The sequence below is a fragment of the Zeus faber genome (assembly GCF_960531495.2).
Source record: "Zeus faber genome assembly, chromosome: 17".
Classification (NCBI taxonomy): domain Eukaryota; kingdom Metazoa; phylum Chordata; class Actinopteri; order Zeiformes; family Zeidae; genus Zeus; species Zeus faber.
Window position 1 is genome coordinate 15333209 of NC_137204.1, and position 21256 is coordinate 15354464.

Genomic DNA, 21256 nt, shown 5'->3' on the forward strand with positions numbered 1-21256 from the left:
TAGAAATGAAACCTTTTAATACGACTGCAAGCATTAATGTTTGTTTGGCAAACTTTAGCCTCATGTCAACACGGTCACGAAACAGTCACTATATATGACTCCTTGGGTGTCCATCCCACCAAATATAAATGCTAACTGCACTGTCTCTGTAGAGCAGGCACCGTCAGGTGGGCGTCCTTTTTCCTCTTCCTCAACTGTTACTTTCCAAGGCACCAGACACATCGAGTGATCCAAGCGGTTTGGAGGCGAATCCCCTTCAAATTGAATCAGCGTCCACTGTTTCTTCACTGGAAACGAGGGCAAAAATGTTACAAAACCATGGCTTTTGATAAAGGCAAACAAAACGTAAGGCAAATCACGTAATAATCTAAAGAGGTTCAAATTACCGGTGTGGAACTTGTACATAGAGTTGCTGGCTCCTTCCGTGGTCATCCCTCCAAATGTGTATATGTTTTTGTCTAGCGCCACAGCAGTGTGTGCTGCTACCCCTGGAGGGATGTCTCCTTTGGCTGGTACCTTTCCCCACTTCATACTACCTTTCGAATAATACACAAGTTTAGGCTATTTCAAAGACATCATAAACAATAAGGTTCAAACATTGAGTCAATTTTAAAGCTTACTTAAGTCCAGCGAGAACATGTCTCTGTGGAACTTGTCTCCATCCATGCCTCCGTGAATGTACAACGTTGAGCCCACGGCTGTGATGACGTGACCGTGCCGGGCCGTGGGGTGTTTACCGCCCGTCTCTGGCTGGGACCAGGCGGAGGTCACTGAGAATAGGAAATGCAGAGCTCCATTTATCAACAGGTCAACGAGAGCCCATCGCTGGCAAGTAAACAGAAGAAATGCAAACAACCACTCCTTGTTTTTTTAGCGGCATAACCGGTCACTTTTGTGTAGTGAGTAAGAGTGAGGTTCTGCACATTTTGTGAGTACAGTGAGTGAGGTTCTGCACATTTAGGTTTTAATTCATGATCTTCACGGTGGCCGTAACATGTTTACGAACGGTTGTTTAGCAACACTCAGGTTGGCACGTCGAAAATGAGATTACTGGGCTCATTTTACAACCACTGCTGAAATCCTTCCTTGAATCAATGTTGCGCCATTATAATGACAATTTATTGGTTGGTATTCATTTGGTGTTTTGAACACTAACCTGTATCAAACACGTGCAGTTTAGGATCTGCGACAGGGGTGGCCCCTGCTTCTCCGCCAGAGAACACATACAGCTTGTCCCCTACACAGGCTGAGTTGGTGTGGTATGTCCTGGGACTGGGCGGCTTCCCATCCATTAACACGGTCCTCCAGCATGACCCACCACCTGTACAGAAGGGAAAAAACCCTGTTGTGCAATATTCAGTGTGATAAGACCGTTACACTCCAAGGGTTGTCCACTTAGACAAACAACCCATCCAAACCGATGACCGCATTGAACCTCCTTTGTGTGCAATACACAAATGCAAATCTAGACCAAACTGACCTCTGATTGTTACAGAAATAAAAGGGTCGCTTTAAATCTGCAGTTTGTAAGTCGGCGGTTTTGAATAAAGAGGCGGACGGGCGTCGGTTTTCGCTCGATCGAGGGTCGGAGACGTGCCCGAGAGCCGCTCCCTGAGACAAAGGGTTTATTTTCGAGGAGTCAGAAAATATATGGTCGGTTGGGCGTCACAAGATTCGTACGTGTTCAAGATAAGGTAAACTCAGGTGTTCTTCCTGCTCTTGCAGCCGCCTCGCGGCGAGGCCGAAAAACAACGACGGCAGCGGCTGGACTCCAAGGTTGGGATGTGTCGGAATATACACTGTGCGCCAAAATAAAGATGTGTGACTGAGGTTATATGAGGTTGTGTTCCTCATTATGTGTTTGCGCATATATGTTTATGTGATAACATCGATTTCGATATGTTGTTCCATGATTTACCTGGTAGTTGGAGCTTCTGGATACAGCTACGATTGCCGCTTTGCTGAGCCCCACCAAACACCCACAGACTCTGCGGACAGCTCTCTGGCACGAAGGTGCAGTGTTCATACCTGGCCTCCAGTCCCTCCCATTCCGGAAGGTCCCACTCATGTTGATCTGATTGAGCGTAAAACACGAGTAAGAGAGGGTCGCAAAAGTATTTTACCCTTGAAGGCAAGAGTAACTATTGACAATATTTGGCTATATTAAAATAATGATAAATAAGCATGCTACTGAAACATTCTTTGGAATGAGATTATTGTTATTTATATACGTACGTTTTCATGCCATTTTAGAAGACTAAGCCTATAATTTAACACGGAGCACGACTTTTTTTTTGCGACGCTGAATACCTAGATTTATGACATGGGATTGTGAGAAGCTGCCGTTGGGATTAGCTCCACCAACGATGAAGATGTTTCCTTTGCAGCCCTCTCCAGAGGGGATGTAAGTGCAGGTGTGGCCCACGCTAACACCCGGAGCACCGCCCCTGGGTATCAAAGAATACCTGGGGACAATGCGCGTCGCAATTTCAGCGAAACTGAGAAACGGTGGATATCAGCGACTTGTCGTTGGCGATCATTTACACAAATCGAACTTACCATATGCCTCCTTTTGGTTCCTCTCGGGGTTCGAGTACTGGAAGAAGTTCCATGTCTGTCCAAAAACAAGCAAGAATTATTCTCTATCCACAACATACGGCGCATCCTGGTCCAACTTCGCACCGCCGTTTTGAGAGTTGGAGATTACGATGTCCATTTCCATGCAGGGGTGGAATGACAGCGGCTTCGTCAAATTGAAATGTAGTCGACTGAATAATCGATTCAGTCGTTTATTGTGTCCTATCTTGTGATGTGCAGTATTTTACAGCTGAGCCACCGCCCTCTCCAATGCCCATTAGCCCGGGTCTGTAAGGTAGAGCCCGGATCGCTCACAAACTTGCATGAATGTTAAAATGTGACTGGAAATGAGATATGGTATTACTGTTGATGAAAAACGAAAAGCCCTCCATCTATTGACGTCTCCGTGACGACGGACGAGAGATCCGTCGCCATGGAGGGTCACGCCATTAAATGAAGGGACCGAAGGCGACCAACTCACGTTTGCGTACCCACTTCTATATCGACGTGGGTTCTTGTACCGCGCGGGGTTTCCGAGGAAACCGTCCGAGCCCCGCAAGGAGAAGTCCTCCATTTATTAACGTCTCCATGACAACGGACGAGCGACCCGCTGCGCAGCACACGGACCCACGTCCAACGAGAAGGTAAACAGACGTGAACCAGACGGCGGCCCTCTCCATACCTGCGTCTGGCGGGGAGGTGACCGGTGCCGCCGCCGCCCTGTGCGATTCGCTGACATCGGCGGCGGAGTCTCGTCGACGTCGGCGGGAGGTCTTCGCGGGTCCGGCGGCGCCCGGGACGCGCCGCGCTACGACCTTCGACCCCGGCTTCCGGGTTTGCGTCGAGGCGCGGCGACCGCGTGCCCGCGACGTCAGACGCGTCGCCGGAACCGGAAGCGGCCTCGCTCTGGCCGAGCGTCGTTTTGGCGCTGTCGCTCGGGAGGCGCGCGTTCCCATGGAAACCAGACATAAATATATTAATTACAAAAAAAAAAAAAAAAATGTTGTTGTTTTTTTTTGCATCGTAATACACCGATGAAGGTAGACAGTTCTATATCTGTGTGGGGAGTGAAAGACCCGTTGGACTGCCGGGTCACCCTTTCCAAATACCTTTTCTAAAAATTGTTCCAATTGTTCCATTTTTTTTTTTGTTGCCCCGTTTGACATTTATTCCCCAAACACTGATGATGAAATGTTTTTTTTTTTTTTGGGGGGGGGGGGTTGGCCTATTCCACTGTGTAGAATCAGCCATCGCGTGCTTCAGTCGATTGTCTTACACCGTCTCCATTAAATGACATCGCGCCATTTAGCCGACGCTCTTCCTCCAAAGCAACTCACAACAAGTGCATTTCGTCGGCAGTGTCAAACCTCTCTGTTTCAGCCACAGCCTGCTCAACCTTTTTCCTAGGCTGAATAATTATACTGTTTGCCTTCGCGGAAACAAATGCACGTACCCGCGAGACGAAACATTTAAGCCTTTCATTGAACGACGTCGACATAGATAATATACGCATTCATTGCCGCACTTGAATAATTCAATTTCAGAAGATCGAAATGAAGGTGGGGGAAAAAAAAAAAAAAGCCTTTTTGTCGGATAACTGTGCGCACAACATGAGACGCACCGGAGGTCCGTCTGCAGACTGCTACCACACCTGTACACCACCGGGTGTCGCCGTGGTCCCCCTTTTCAGTGCCAGGGCACTATTTAATGGCGTTTATACGCTCCCTTGGAACTAACCTCATTATAAAAGACGACCACAGACTTTCACATCTGCGTACGTGTAATGACCTGCTACCGTGCCGGTTGTATTGGAAGCAAGTGTAATTCGACCAAGATGAAACCCGCAACCACGTGTACTTACGCCTATGGCTAATACTGCATTCCCATAAACTCAAAAAAAGGATATCTCATACCGACGAACGTGCAAAGCAACTGCCGTTAAAATTTCGGGGCAGATCGTGCCGAGATAAGTGAGCCTTTTGTGTGGATTTATTAAAAAAAAACAAAACCAAAAACCCACGTCTCTCTTCGATCTCCGACTCCGTAGAACACACGGCTTCCACGGTTTTACCAAACAACAACGCCACTCTCATGAGAATGACACCGTGCCCTCCCGGAGCGTGGCTGCTTCTTACATACGTTCCAAATAACCTGCTGAACTAATCATTGCGATTAAATCACATCCATGTGAGTCATTCATGTCATTTAGCCTCCCGAAGCTATACAACCCAGAGTGGAAAAACAAGACACCCATGAAGGTAATTCATCCGCTCCTGTTATGTCACGTGGAGAAAAAGTAAAAACAAAAACAAAGTAAAAATAAAATAAAAATAAAATAAATAAATAAATAGCAGTTTCTAGCTTTTTGGGGCCTCTATGCAAAAGGTTGTTTGGGGTCCCCTATTCTGTGAAAACCATGGTCGGGCGGGATCCCAAACCCTCGAAGGTGGTCCGTGGCGATGTGTTTAAAATGCATCTGGTGCCAGAGGCCAGATCCGTGAAGGGCTCTTAACATGTTGTTTTTTTTCCCCCCAAATTCAAATGAAACATCTCAAGTTGACCCCGGCAATTTGAACTTACAGAAAATGATAATGAATGGGAAACACCGGGGCTCCCCTACGTCAAGAAACTCCTGAAAACCTAAACAGGATTTACCCAACCTGCATTATATAACATCTCCCAAATGTACATAAATGAGACAGATGCTGTATTTTCCTTAAAATGTTTACTTAAAATGTTGGGAACAAATTTGTCAAGGAATCAAAATTAAGGCAAATATTGCGACTGATAAATACTAAACATAGAAAAATATCCCTTTCCCCCTCAAAAAAAAAAAAAAATACAATAAAAAATACCACAATAAATTAAATAAATGAATCCATTTCACAGAATGAACATAAAATATATTAGGCCATTGCACAGAATAAGAGGAGGCTTGGCTACCAAGAGAGGCCGGTCATTTTGATTTATAAAGAATAAAAAAAGAAAAGACTAAAATTGCAGTTTGGGGGCCCCCCTTTTTGCTTTAAGCATATAAGAAAAAGCATATAAGAAACGGCCCCGCCTACAATTATGCCGTCGTGCAGGGCATCGATTCCCCAGGCGTACATATAACAGATGCTGTGGATGGAGGTAATGTGATTGAACTCCAATGACAGTGAACTTGCGAATAGTTATTTGGAGGCTGAGCGCGTGGGTGTTTTTTTGTTTTTGCACGTCTCCTGGTCTTATGTGATGAGTGACATATTGGGATATAGTAAAAAGAAAAAGAAAATATGCAAGTGCATGTCTGTTGTCTTGTCTACACATCAACATATTGTACAAACAAGCTAATGAGCCAGACATTGTTTTTGGCATATGTTCAAAATTGAGATCAGCCTGCTCAACAGCACGCTTGGTACACCTCTGGGGGAAACGGTGCACAAGGGAAATTGTTTCATTGCATTTTTTTGAACGCTGTCTCAGTGATGGCATGTGCCAAAAACCCCAGGACGACCTCGCCTTTTGACACATTAAAACCAGGCGAGCATATGTTACTAATCCTGATTACAGAGCTTCCCAACCCGCCCACGGGGCGCCCAAATCAAGGTTTATTTAAGAGATTTAGTCGAGAGAGAGCGGATTTAAAAGAAACAGGATTGTCAAAGGACGCTGGGAAACATGCAAATATTGCGATGTAAAATCAGGCACGCTCCAGCTATAATAAGCGTGATGACAATCAAGGCAGAAGCTTGTAATTACGTGGCCCATAACTAAGACTCATCTCTAATGTCATAGTCCTAGACAAAGACACCTACGTAATTTCAAGATTTAAATAATTATGATACTGCTATTTCCCAATACTACTTCCAAATATGAGCTGGGGAAAGATGACACTTTATTGATTCCCGAGCGAAATCCTGGGATGGTATACAACTGGATGTCAGAAAATGCAATTTTCCCATGGCTATTTTGTTCCTGCCATTCTATTTGCCAATGAATCTGGCTGTTATTCACAGAAACTGCGACGTGCTTTGAAATGACAATTCAAACGGCGACTTCAACCTTGAGATATTGTTAAACACAAATATAGAAAAGTATTTGAAAATTCAAACAAAATATTCCAAAATATGCATGCCGTTATGGGGGAATTCTAATTGAAATCGCATAAAAACTTTAATATTGTTCCGTATTGCAATTGCAGGAGATGAAAATGTCAAAGTGGGAAGTTGAAACACGGCAGAGTTTGATAGCACTGTTTACTGACGAAACGTTTGCTCCTGAACGCTCCTTCATACAAACTACAGTACGGTGTGTTTTTTTAGGCTGTCAGCGAGCAGGCTCTCCACGCTCGCTCTGGTCGGCTCCTCCGCCACGGAGCCCTCCCCGCGATACAGACGGCGATCTCATCATGAGCCCAATGCAGACGACGTCTTCTGCTGTAGTTTGAGGGATTTAGATAAGAAATGCCACGCCCCTTGTCTCCTCCAGTCCTGCCACCAGTCCGACCCCTGTCTGGCTGTCGACAAGGGTCAATTCCCATCACTAAGACATGGTATCACAAAGGTATCCTCGGGGTATTTAAGCTGCCGTTTTTCTGTTTCCCGGTGTCAGTTCATAGGATCCCTGTCCGGTGTCGTTAGTGCAGTTCATCAGTGTTCGCAGTTGAGTCTACCCTGCCTGACAATAAAGGTCTGCATCTGTTGCCTTTAACTCTACCTCCGTGTGACTTTTCGGGCCCAAATCCCGAGCTCCGACACATGAAAGGCGAAAGACAATATTGTCTCCCAACATTTGTCTGACAAGAACTCGAAATCAGTGAAATAAGTAATCACCCAACACATGCTGAGGTGGAGGAAGGATCAAGGCCAGCTGAGGAACATTCCAAATTGGAGTGGTTTCACTGCAGATATGTGGCAGGTGGGGACTGACAGTACAGACAGACAATAAAAAATTCCAATCTGCAATTTGTATTTGCTCATCAGCATCTGCAGCTCCAAATAAAGGTGACACAGAGTCGAGGTGAATTTAGAACGCAAAGGGAAATGTGGAAGTGCCATATTCTGTATCCACATTATCCACATTATAAAATAATAATAGATGATAAATAGTATAATTATAATAACATGTATATACATGTATAACCTGATACTAATATAATTTTATATATAATATAATCCATTCATAAAATATCTGATCTGATCAGTATAATATAGGATGGAATAAAAGAATAAAATGTCATATAATTGTATTATATTAAAAATTCATATATATTTATAACATATACATTTATTATATATTGTAATTAATCTGATAATTATATCATTTTATAATGTGCATAATATATAGAATAATCCAATCTGAAAATAATGAGAATAATGAAATATTTGTTAATATTTCTGTTAAGCTCCATGACTGAATTACCATTGAGTCTGTCCATTTTTCTTTTTCGAGGAACTTCAGTGTTTTGCTCTATTCACTTAAAAAAATGCTGCATTTCTTTCAGTTAAACCACCTCACGTCAGTTTAAAGTTAATTCTAGTTTGAAAAAATTGAAACCAATATTAAAATTGAACTATAAACTAGGTTTAGAGATTGGTGCAGCATGATAAATAAGATAAACCTGAATTTAAAACCAGTTGAAAAATGTAAACCTTGTTGGTGGAACTCACCCTACGTCTTTCAGTACAATCATACTGACAGACCATTGCTTTTATGTTGCTCTGCAGACCTTGCAAGCTTGCTGTGGTGTTGCATAATGTCTCTTCTCCGGGGATATTGATTTGGATGAAGAAATGAGATTACTCACAGTGTGATGCATTTCATGTAGAATCAAAAACTGCCCATTTTGTACTTATTTCAATGTTAGTCAATCAATTGCAATAATCTATACATATAAGTAAACCCTTAAAACATGTCTATGGTGGAGTGCCTCAGTGCCATGGCACTGGTACTGTACTCTCCCTGCGGAAAATTCTTGTGGCAACTATTGTGTTCCTGTGATTCCTGTAAGGATTTTCCGTATGTTTTGGGCACGTACCACAGGTTCTGTGGGACCTACACGTCACTGACACAATATTGCCACTGGCCACTCTATTCATATGGACACTGATAATAATCTGTCCGTAACCTGTATACATTCATGCAATATCCCATCCGGATCTGTACATCACTGGATAAAAAAAACCTTTCTGCACTCCATCAGATTCCCAATAGATGAAAAATAATAGTTGACCAAAAAAAAACAATGAACAAGTGTCTGGTGTTTGAAAGTCAAGACAGTGTTGTTTAGCCAAGGTCAATGTTCACAGTACAATGTCCCAGATGAGTACGTTCAACGTTGAAGGTTTGGATGGGGAACGAAGTCGCCCCGCGTGCACGTCAGGATAATCTGTGTAGTTCAAGCCAATTTTGTAGAATATATTTGCAGAGCAGCGGGACTCAAACTCGATTGGCTGGAGAGCCACATGGACAGAATTACCTTTTTTTACGGAGCTTCCTAACCAAACCCCCTGTACCTCAACCAAACCAACATCGAGGGGAGGACGATACGACGATCTTAGACGGGCACCGGTTGAACTTTGGGTACTCTTCGTGTTTTAAATTTCTTCTCGCCATTTCGGCTTCACACTTCATTCCACAGGATGAGCGCGCAGGTGCAGAGCGCGAGACCTGAGAAAAGCATCATGTAGCTTGCGTGCTAAACAAGAGAACTCACCGGAGTTTCACGCAGTTTTCACCCAAAAAGGCAAACGCCGTGGTGTAAATAAGGACTCATTCATCAAAAATAGAGGAAAAAACATTTTTAAACGTTAGAAACAAAATATAGCCGAGCACGCTTGGTACACTTTGTTAGGATGGATTTTCTGTTTTTTGGAATTCTGTGTTCATCTGCTCACAAAATTAAAAAACAAAACAAAACAGAATCACTCGCAGAGGTCATTAAGCGCATGTAAAACATAGTAGCAGCGCCCTCTATAGGATCATAATGACATGACAGATACAGAACTACTGTGTAGTGAAACTACTGTGGGTTGCCACATTGCCGTTTCTACAAAAAGTAAAAGTATTTGTCATATCCAGAGGCCTTATGTGAGAGACTATAGAGGGTTTTTTTTTATCTTTGATATCAGTTTTGTATAGATAATAGTTGCGCGCGCGCACACACACACACACACACACACACACACACACACACACACACACACACACACACACACACACACACACACACACACACACACACACACACACACACACACACACACACACACACACACACACACGTGCATGCTAGAGCATCAGGTTTCCCTTCTTTCACTGTGGCTCTCTAGACTACCTTTATATCCTGCATCCAGTTGCAGCAGCGTTCCTCTGGGATGGCCTGCCGCAGCGTCCACCTGCGGAGGCCCCCTGCCAGCCGCCTGGAAACATCATTCCAGATCAAAACCCACGGTGAGGGCAAATCTTTTTTTTTTTTCCTCCCCGTTACTGGAAAGGAAAGGTTCTTTTGTAGTTAAATGAGTTAATTGAATTGTACCTGCGGTTTTGGTAATTAGTGTTTTTGTGCATCAATGACATAATAAAGAACTTGTTGTGGCCATAGAGAAACTGATCTCATGTCTATGAGATCGGTGATGTGAACTTAAATTAGGGTAACTCCACTGCAGAATTGTGCAGAAAAGCCACCGCCGTGTCGGTATTGTTTTCGTTGATAAGTGGGCTCAGATGTAGGAACAAGTCATTTGGGTTGGTAATGAGGGCGAGCCCCCTCCTCTAGTGACAACATGAATCATTTATGGGGGCATTAGCCTGATGAGCGGAAGGTGAACCTGCTTTGCAAAAGACTAATCCTTTATCCACTACTTACCCTTCTGCACCTATGAATATTGATGACATAGTTTCAGGGTGGGGTAGCAGTGGGGTTTTGTTTCTGTAGTTCCAATTTCTTAAACATTCTAACAATGTAAATATGTCCATTTAACAAGAGATTTTCTTTCTAGCCTTGTGTCACCCTCAGAGATAATCCTGAAAAATGTCATCCAATCACCCTTCACCTCTTCATATGTTTATTTTCCTTTGTCCACAATATTTAACATCAATTAAATATATTGTAAATGTTGCGAATAATAGTTTTTGTAATTTATTATTCTTATTTTATTCTCATTTGATGACATTTATGCATGATTTATTAAAATTTCTCAATGTATTTTTAAGATAAAATTGTCTTTCTAATTTCTAAGGTCATAATAATACCATAACAAACTATTCAAATTGCTTAATCAAACTTTGATAGTATTCTTAAATTACATATAATTTATCTGATATAATCAGTAGTCTCAGTCCATAGGAAGTCTATCACATAACTAACTAACTAAATAAATAAACAATTAAACAAATAGATAAATAAATGTGTGTGTGTGTGTGTGTAGAATAATTTAAGTCTGTATATATATATATATATATATGAGAACAACATCGGAAACTGGTACCAGATGCTATTTTCACCACTGAAACTTTTAAGTAGTGACTGATCAATTGCTTTTCCTGAACAGTATTGAGTATTGATTTTGGGGTCATTGAAACATAATGATTGATATATAATCCTTTTTTTTTTCTCCATTAGAGACTATCTGGCCTTGCACTGGGGAAATTCCCAGCATTGCGCTGACCCTTTGTCCTCAACACTGTCTACATGAAGTTATTTTGTGCGTTACGTGAAGTCTATTGCTACAATTGGGACAAAAAATTGGCAAGTTTTGTCTGTTTGTACATGGCTTTCACAGTTGTGAATAACAGATATATTCCGGCACATCAGATAGAAGGCATTTGTTGGCTAATATGACTGATGACTTTGACATTACTAAAATACAAAGGTTGTGAAGAAGCGGACCAGCCCAGTGGTCTGAGAAGTCACCTGCAAGCCAATTTCTAACCTGTTTAATGTCTAACCTTTTCAACCTAAAGTGAAGAGCGTAAAGTGAATTCCATCATGGCAATGATTAAAAGTAGCGACTGTCATGTTATGTTTGGCCCACCTGCAGTTTGTTTGCACGTTGATGTTGTACTTTCTTGTTTGTTTGGACATTCTTCTTTGTCTTGTACTGTGAATAGTTTTTGTCCTATGTTTCGCATTCTGCACGTTGGCCGTAATAAATTCCAGTCTGGACACGTGGGCCCTGATAGGGCCTGTTTTATCAGCAGGTTCAATCCCTGCAGAAAAAACCCCCAAAACATTTCAAGCACTCTTCTCAATGAGTTCTTCCACATTTGTAGGTGGCTTGTAGCATGCCAAGGCAAGTGTGGGAACGACAAACATCCCTTGTACCCAAGCTGGAAACTGCCAGGAGCGTTATCTCACCACTAGAGCTCCAGAATGGACGGAGGGCTCCTATGTGCGAGATTCATTTGGCATAGCCAATGTTAACAGTGCCCCTGTCAACAATATAAAAAAAGAAAAAAGTCTGGATGCTCATGGAGACTGCGAGGGAAAGAGGGGGGGAGGGTTAGGGGGGGGGGGGGGGGGGTCAGGAAGGAGAAACATTAAGACGGCAGCAGAAGAAAATTGTTAGGCAATGACGAAAGTACACACACACACACACACACACACACACACTTCGGCAGGTCAGACTTACAATAAAGGAATCGGAATCGGCCGAGAAAATTGCAATCGGCATAGGGCTGCACAATTAATCGTATATTAATCGCGATGAGGATATTGGCCTCCACAATTAATTGATAATGGCTGGGGGCAATTATTTTTTTATAATCTTTTTTTATTTTTATTTTTATTTTTTTAATTAAAATAATATTTACTTTTTATTATTCAATTTGTGACAAGGTGTCGTCACTCCAGAACAAAGGCAAAGTGTATATTAAAAGCCTGCTCAGGTGTTAACCCAGGTTATTGTAGTTTTAATACTCCTATTACTACATAACTTCATATAACACAGTCAATTAATTCTATTATATAATTATAGAACCCAGAATCGCGATTGTGGCGCCTCCCCTTGCGGCTGCCTGCGCGAGCACCTTGTGTGGATTACGCACATTTTGGTATTTTTTAGTATTTGGAGCTTATAGAGCTTATTGTGCGTAATCACCGGGTGTCATGACATTTCACTGCATATATGTATGACTGTATGTATATGTATGTGACAAATAATCTCTTGAACTTGAACTTGAACACGCACACACACACACACACAAACCACACATAAACTTCTGCCTCATCTGCATTATCACCTAACCTCACGAGCAGCACTCTGGCATCGCAAGCCTGTTCCCCCGTGTTGATCCACTGTCAAAAACACTTTTTGCTAAGGGAGAGAAAGCGAGAGCGAGAGATGGACAGACAAAACACTTTTTTTTTTTTTTTTTTTAATTCAGTGTCCTAGAAGCTGACAGTAAATGGGATGCAGGACATGATTACACTTTATAGCTCTCTCTCTTTCCGTCTCTCTCTCTCTCTCTCTCTCTCTCTCTCTCTCTGTCTCTCTCTCTCTCCCTCTCCCCCTCTCTCCCTCTCTCCCTGCATTTCCTGTCTTACGGTTACTTATGAGCTGCCAGGAAAAGTGTTTCATAACCAGCAATCAGCAAACATGGATACAATTACACACACACACACACACACACACGCACGCACGCACGCACGCACGCACGCACGCACGCACACACAAACACACACTATTCTTTATATCTGACAGGATTTATTATAATTATATTTTATTATTATAACAGCTCTATACCTCCTCTCTGCTTTTCCACAGGCCAGTTAAAGGTTTCAATCATCCCAAAAGACGGACTGCTCATTGTAAGTGGTGAGTAATGGCATGTATTAAAGGGAAAACCAAAGTGAAATGAAACTCTGAAATTGTAGGGCGTACAAAACATTAAAACTAAGTAATAATCTCGAAGAGAAAGGTTTATCTAAAATAAAGAAAAGACATCTGTCAGCATAATTTGTTTTGACCTTTTCATAGCGTTTTTATCTCGAGATTTATTGTCTCAAACTAACATGTAGTCTACTGCTGGGAACAATGTTACATTTGACCATAATGCAGGTTTTTGTCATGGAATGAATGAAGTTTTCATAGAGAGCCGACGCTATTTATGGACTTGCAGTGTTATGGATAACAGACATGATAACCTGGGAATTGCAGGATTACCAAAATGAGTTTGTAAGACATTTTATGCCATTCTCCAGTTTTAGTCTCTTGGATTAAACCCATTTAAGGGTCAATGACATTTTTATGCATCCGAATCAATTATCGTTGAAATAAACCAGATATGAACACACATGTCAAATAGAAAAAATCTTTATAAAGTACGCTCAATTTGAAACCACTTGAAAGTTCATTAATTTTGGGAGTTTTGTGGCTTCAAAGTAAAAGAAAGTCAGGCGGTGCGACTGTGTTTTTGACAGTGAAAAGGCCCACAAAACATTTTGAACAAATTAATAAAGGATGTCACAAATCCAACAAAGTCATTCAACTTAACAGACTTGGATAATGTGAATTAACAAAGCACTTCATAAAATAAAAAACTATAAATTTATGTGTATCTCAATAAATTGTGTTGCACCCCCTTTAAATACCCTATTTGTTATTTACCCTTGACCATTCTCCGAAGCCGTTCTATAGAGGAGCATGATCTCCGCAAGTGTGCGTGTGCTGGTGACATGGTGTGAGATTCTGACACTGCGTGACACCATGACAACAGTAATAAATGCTGGAGCCTTTTTATTATAGTGGTGAGCTCTGCACACTCCCCAGGGGGGCCAGGTAGTCCAGCAGAGAAGGGTGAAGGAAAACGTCCAACTCCATTCCATTTACGCCGTTCAGGTGACAAGGTGAAAAGATTTGCTGTCAACCGATAACACAGAGGAGCTCAAAGTTTTGCGAGTATCCTTTCTCTACTGTTACCAATGACACCAAAGGTCAGAGGAAGTTGGAATCAAATGGTAAATAATCAATAGCTGACTGCCTACATTTTTTAGCACACATCTTTAATTAATCAATGATCCCGCTCAGGTTATCCGCTGATTCTTGCACTGTGATAAGAAGTAAGGAATGGAATTTAGGGATTTACCAGACTGTTACATCAATAACAATAAGCTGCAGGCAGCAATACACAGGGTCCAGTTAAGTAGTGTTGGGTTGTTGGGTGCGTTTTATAAGCAACCACTATGCGGTCCACACAGTGCAACCCTCCTGTCTTTAAAACAACCGTCCAACGTTGCCCGTAAACCAGAACTTGTCATTGTTAGAGCCCATGTGTTGTCTGTGGAAATAGAGCTGCACTCTCACCGTTTGGTGCCGTGTCGGGCACGTCAGTTATTTGTTTCGTTTTTACGTTTCCAAGAAATAGGAAAAACGTTGTGGTATTTCTGTGAGTAATTACCATCGCAGGGCTTCCAACGCCTCGCTAGATCTTGGACACATCACTCAGTTGCACATTTCAGTGGTTTCCACTGGATGCGGTGGCGACTTTTTAAGGATTAGTTTTGATTGTGTTTTTCCTTCATCCGGCAAAGTAATGTGGACTACATATTTACAATATCAATCGAACAGATCTACTGACGTCTACTAGGTAAGAAGCTATATAAATTCATACGTGAATCGATAGTTCTGTAACGTCGGAGCGCTACAAAGTGACGCACATTCCACGCCACACATTGGACGCGGTCCATCGGAAGCTGTACATTTATAGTCAATAATATGATGACATCATAAAGCTTCTTCTGGTACTGTAAATCTCATCTCGTTCATTTAAAAACGAGACGTGTGACGTGTCAGTTAACCAAGAGCAGCTGAATATTTTAGGTCAAAGTTGTTCAGTTTTTCACTAATATACGTATGTTCTGCATGTGGATCAATTTGGATGGAATTTAAACCACAAGATCCTTGTGAAATACCTGTTCAGACGACACCTCAACCATGTTCGTAGGTTCTGGCAAGTCTTCCAGATAGTTTTAGCCAGGTTGGACATATATCTGCGTGAAATGCCTTGGCCCCTCTCTGTAATATCGATCAAAATTTGGTTGGTTTTTCCATGATATCTCCTCCGTATTTGGATTGATTTGGATGAAACTTCTACCACAAGGTGGTCACGTGAAGCATGTTCATGTGTTTTGCCGAAGTTCGTAATATTATAATAATAATAACAACAACAACAAGAATAATTATAACCTAATATTTTTCAAAGCAGTGCTGTCCCAGGATTGGGTGAGCTAATTTTTATGTCTCTGTTCTTGATATGTTTTACTCATTCTGAAGGGTGAAATGAACTTTTCCCCTTTGGTTGCGGCGCAGTTATTTTTGGTAAATATTTAATGCTTGAGTGGAAGACACGCCATTTAAAATGCTTGACATCAATGCGGTTCATGTACATCTCCAGGCTGCGTAATACATATACATATACGCCTACATACACATACGCACACATACTCATGGACACACACCCTTAACTAACCTCTGTTGAGCATTATCCTAAAAAAAATCATTAATGCACACTGCCGCAGGACTCCGACCTCCAACCTTTCCTTGCTCATCAAACGTCACCCTTGGGGACGTGAGAAGACTCATATCAACATTTGATGTCAACTCGCCTATGAATACTTTCTCACACATCAAAGCCTATGATATTACGCCTCGATTCTTGTGATATTAGCAGCAAACAAATGATCAAACCTGAGATTGAGAACCTGATTGAAACCTGAGAACCTGACATGTCATATATTGTGACAACTCGAATTAATATCTGCATCTATTGTATCCGCAGTACTTGAGGCTCGGGACATGATGGGGTTGAATGATTGCCCATGTGACTCTTATGTGAAGGTAAGTACTGCAAGTTCAATCCAAAAGCACAATCACACTCGTGAGGATATTTGCTTTGATTTGGAACATTCTCAATTCTTCATCATCTCCTCTGCTCTCTCTCTCTGTTTTGCTCTGTCTTCCTTCCTCCCTCCATGTTTTTATTTTATTTTTTTTATGTTATTTTTTTTAATTCAGGTGGGCTTGGTCCCAGAAAGCGATCCTAGGGACAGGCCGAGGACCGAGATGGTTCCTTGCTGCAGAAACCCTGTCTTCTTACAAACCTTTTCCTTGTAAGCATATAACTAGGTTCTAAGACAACCAAAGTGTGTGCAATTTTCACAACAGGCTTAGATAGATAGGTAGGTAGGTAGGTAGATAGATAGATAGACAGGTAGATGGATGGATGGATGGATATGTACTTTTATTATCCCCAAAGGGTAATTTCTTTGTTGCAGCAATCGCAATAGGCAATAATAAAAAAAAATAAAATCAATACTTACAAAATTGTTGATATATATACATCCTCAGCTTTAATATTAACAGCAGACTACAACTGTACAACAAATTAAATATATCAAAAGTACCAATACTATACAATAAGATATACAATAATATACTAATACAACTTCTAAAACTGGTAAATGAATGAGTGAATATGGGGTGCAGTAAATAATTCACTTGAATTCCAATGTTAATATACTGTAAAAGTAAATATAAGTGAACTGTAAATATAAAAATATACAATACACACATGGACAGTGGAAGTAGATGAAGCATAGGAGTATAAATTAAATACTGCAAAGAAATGGCGTAATACAAAAATACAAAGCGTAGTGTAAGAATGCAATCTCTATACAAAATCTCTATGTATCCGATGCCAGTGCAGCCATCCTGCTAACAAAAGGGTCTATGTAAAATATGCCTGTATCTAGGTATTGTAATATTCATGACTTGATGTACTGCTGCTGTGTTGACTTTCCTATGACTAAAGCTTAACATGCTTTACATTTGCCAGTGTTGTCAGTGAGCGTGAACTACATAAGAGACTCCTTTTCACCACGTGGGACTCGGACTCCACCAAAAGGTACCCCACAGAGGGCCGTTGATTGTGCTGATGAGGGGGATGATTGTGGGAGTGCTGGTGAGGAGACTTGCTGGTGATGATAATGGTGGTCACTGTGATAATAATCGTGTGGAAAATTCTGGGGGGGACAGGCTCTCTTCTTGTCAGATATACCTACACACATTTCCTAGGTCTGTTTTTGAGGTTTAAACAGACATACACGCTCCCCTTTTCTCTCTCTCTCTTTCTTTCTCTCTCTCTCTCTCTCTCTCTCTCTCTCTCTCTCTCTCTCTTATACAAGCATCACATTCAATGACCTGCTAGAGCAGCATAATACCATTTTATAATTGATGGTACTGCATCGGTGTGTGTGTGTGTGTGTGTGTGTGTGTGTGTGTGTGCACTTGCGTGTGCGCTTGTGTGCGCGCTTGTGTGTGTGCTTGTGTGCGCGCTTGTGTGTGTGTGTGCGCGCTGCACTGTTTTTGTATGTATGCACAACTTGCATGGCAGAGTGGGCACTCTGTCTCAGCTGAGCTACGCTGAAATAGGGTCACATGGGACATATGGTGGGATGAGTCAACCCTATCTTAAGCAATGTGTTTGTTAGGATGGAGGATCTGTTCGGCAGCGCTACAGAATACTACTCTTGTTTTGATTCATGGCAAAAAAACCCGGAAAAACCTTTCTCCAAACTGAAAAGACTGAATATGTTAAGTTTTCGTTCTGTGAAACATTGTTTCTGATTTGAAATACCTCCTGAATTTAAACATGAATAGAGATATTCAAATCTGTTTACTACTTAGTTTTTACCTATTTTTATCTACTGATGTGAAACTGCCCCTTGAACTTGTAATTAAATAGCTGTAAGTACAGAAAAATATGAAGTTTCAGATCATACTAAGATAAAGACCATAATATGATCTGTGATGGTGCGGCCCACAGGTCGGTTTGAAGGAGGGAGATGGAGACGGAACGACGGTGAGGTGCCCAGGTAGCGGGCTTTTGATGAAAGGCCTGTGGAACAAAAAGACTCGCTGGCCAAACTAAAACAGAAAACAAGCCAGCCTCAGGTCCTCAAGCACCAAATGCCGCATGTGCCATTCCCAGGTGTCACTGTGAATAATTACGTTGTCTAAGTAGGCGGTTGCGTATGCCGTGTGCGGCCGCAGGACCCGGTCCATTATTCTCTGATAGGTGGCAGGGGTCTTGAACAAGCCGGATGGAAGAACACAAAATTGGTAAAGGCCCTGTGGAGAGACGATTTTTCCTTGCACTCTGGAGACAAGGGAACTTGCCAGTAGCCTTAGTTAAATCCAGTGTTGCAAAATTTCCAGTGTCGTAAAAATTTGAGCTGTGCCAAGAAATTTGTCGACCCGGGGCATCGGGTAGGCATCGAATTTCGACACCTCGTTCACCTTTCTGTAGTCTACACAGAACTGGACCGACCCATCGGGCTTACCGACCAGCACGACGGGGCTTCACTAGTCACTTGTAGACTCCTCTATGACCCCCATGTCTAGCAATGCCTTCAATCTGCCTGCACGACTTTGCGTTTATGTTCGCGCAGGCGGCATGGCCAGGAGCGCACCTTCAGCCCGAGAGTTGTCTCCACATGTTGTGGATGGGAGATGTGTGACCTGGCATGAGGGAGAAGACATCCGCAAACTGCTGTTGTAACACAGCCACATCTGTGCTGTGGCTAGGTGAGAGATGGTTACTTGATGGGATGGGAGCCTCCAGCCCCAGCTCGTCACCCTGGATGTCTCTGGCCATGGTGGCCAGAGACACAGACACCTGTTGCCTCCACTCCTTTAGGAGATTAATGTGGTAAAGCTGAGTTTCCCACCCCTGTCTGGCTGCTCAACCTCGTAATTGACCTCTCAAACCCGCTGTGTGATCACGAAGGGTCCTTGTCACTCGTTTCTCCCGACATCCAGCTATAAATTACTTGCAAAGTCAAGATTCAAGATGAAACCTCTTGAATCTTGAATCTTGACTTTGCGAGTCATTTATAGCTGGGTGTCGGGAGAAACACTAACACCCTGTCTCCTGGTGCAAATTGTCTAAGGCGGGCCCCTCTGTCATACAAGTGGCGCAGACGTTCCTGAGCCAGGAGCAAAGTCTCCCGTGAAAAGCGTCCCAAAGCGTGTAGCTTTGCTCGCAGGTCCAGAACTTATTACTGGTGCTCGGCCCTTCATCCAAACTGAACATCCATTTCCTTAATTGGGCCTAGCACCCCATGGGGCCTCCTGCCAAAGAGAAAAGAGCGAGAAAGCCGTGGAGACCTGGGGAACCTCCCACATGGCAAATAACAGAGGGTCCAACTCCCTGTCCTAATTATGGCTATTGTCGTGCACATACTTACGAATCATGTGCTTCAGCGTCTTATTGAATTGCTCCACCAGACCGTTGGTCTGGGGACGGTATACACTGGTCCAAATTCAGCAGATGCCCAAGAGCTCGTTAAGTTCCCAAAGTGTACACAACATAAAGGAAGTACACTGGTTGTTGAGGATTTCCTTCGGAATTCCGACTCGGGAGATGATCTGAAAGAGCATCTGCACCACACTTTTGGCCATAATACTGCACAAAGGCACCACCTCGGGGTACCGGGGTTGCATAGTCCACTAAGACTAACACAAAATGTTACCCCCGAGCACTGCGGTCCAATGGCCCAATGAGGTTCATACAGAGTCTTTCGAACGGGGCCTCAACTAGAGGAAGGGCCTTCAATGGCGCAGACGGGGTCGCTGGAGGGTTGGCACTCTGGACATGTGGCACACCACTTACACACATCTGCCCAAATGTCCAGCCAATAGAACCAGGCCATTAACAGCTAAAGGGTTTTCTCCTGCCTGGGGTGACCAGCCATGGGGTTGTGGTGAGCCGCCTGGAAGAGAATATCTTCTTGCTTTTCGGAACCAACATCTGGGTTATCTTCCCTCCTGACTGAGTGTCACGGCTCACTTCAATTTGATCTACCCGCTCAAAGGCCACGTTAGAGTATCGTCCCGCGTCTGCTCCAACAGAAAGTCATCCATGGAGGAGGTCATGGGCCCGTGGCACAGATGAGCTTGATCTGGTACAGGTGCGCTGCCGTAGGATGGAGCCAGCACTGGGTCCTGCAGAGCGACACTTGACCACGCCCCCTCATCTGTCACAGATGGTTTTCTGGGACACAGATTAAAACCGATTTACTCATCTCTAGTGAGCAATTAAGCCTCATTCACACCAAATGTCTACTAGCACAGCTTTAGATAGACGTCTGAGGGTTTCCATTAATCATTCACATGTGACTAACGAAATCTATTTTTACATTTGATAGATGTTTAAATGGAACTGTTTATGGTATACCAATGATTTAGAAGCATTTTTGACCAGTAGCTTTTTCTGTATAAATTAGACACTGCTTGTTGGCGACAGACATACTGTAAACGGGGCACAAGATAACAGAGACAAGCTCTCTAAAACATTTTGTTTGTGCGTAATGGCTAAGAACCAAATTTTGGATACAATGCATTGGACAGATTTTTGCCAACCTCCTAGAAAACAATTGCTATTGTAACTCAGCACTATCAGAGCCAACATTTTCCAGAAAGTTTTCAAAAAGCACTAGATAATTATTGCCTTGGTGAACTGTCACATTTTATTTTTCTATCTAAATAATGACTTTTTAGGTTTCATTAGAGAAGAATGGTCATGAGTGTGTTTCATGTGGGTTTACATATAAACAATGACAATGTATTTCTGATTCAAATGGCCTTGGCCAATGTATTGTCTTCTTTATATATTGTTCAGTCTTCCAAAAACCTAT

General features: G+C 42.5%; 2 protein-coding genes across 2 annotated transcripts in view; one reads left to right on the plus strand and one right to left on the minus strand.

Annotated features, from left to right (window-relative positions):
- Positions 1-2: 2 nt before the first annotated feature.
- On the minus strand, positions 3-3431 carry rabepk (Rab9 effector protein with kelch motifs). The gene is made up of 8 exons (XM_080017532.1): positions 3260-3431; positions 2560-2614; positions 2311-2465; positions 1919-2074; positions 1157-1321; positions 621-770; positions 387-536; positions 3-287 (listed from the first exon to the last, which is right to left on the minus strand). The coding sequence occupies exons 2-8, from the start codon at positions 2610-2612 to the stop codon at positions 61-63; spliced, it is 1056 nt and encodes a 351-aa protein (XP_079873658.1). The 5' UTR covers positions 2613-2614; positions 3260-3431; the 3' UTR covers positions 3-60.
- Positions 3432-16622: 13191 nt separating this feature from the next.
- The window catches only part of rgs3a (regulator of G protein signaling 3a), a gene marked incomplete at its 5' end in the record, with an annotated part of 137914 nt that continues 133280 nt past the window's right edge, over positions 16623-21256 (plus strand). Inside the window, 2 exons of the mRNA XM_080018317.1 lie at positions 16623-16669; positions 17395-17463. Coding sequence (XP_079874443.1) covers positions 16623-16669; positions 17395-17463 — 116 coding nt within the window. The remainder of the gene's footprint in view (positions 16670-17394; positions 17464-21256) is intronic.

Excerpts from the sequence above, each read along its gene's own strand:
- rabepk (XM_080017532.1), bottom strand. The coding sequence starts at position 2,612 with ATGGAACTTCTTCCAGTACTCGAACCCCGAGAGGAACCAAAAGGAGGC. Across the intron at positions 2,075-2,310 it reads ATCCCATGTCATAAATCTAG|ATCAACATGAGTGGGACCTT; the intron begins GTATTCAGCGTC and ends ACGCTCAATCAG. Across the intron at positions 771-1,156 it reads ACTGCACGTGTTTGATACAG|TGACCTCCGCCTGGTCCCAG; the intron begins GTTAGTGTTCAA and ends TCCTATTCTCAG.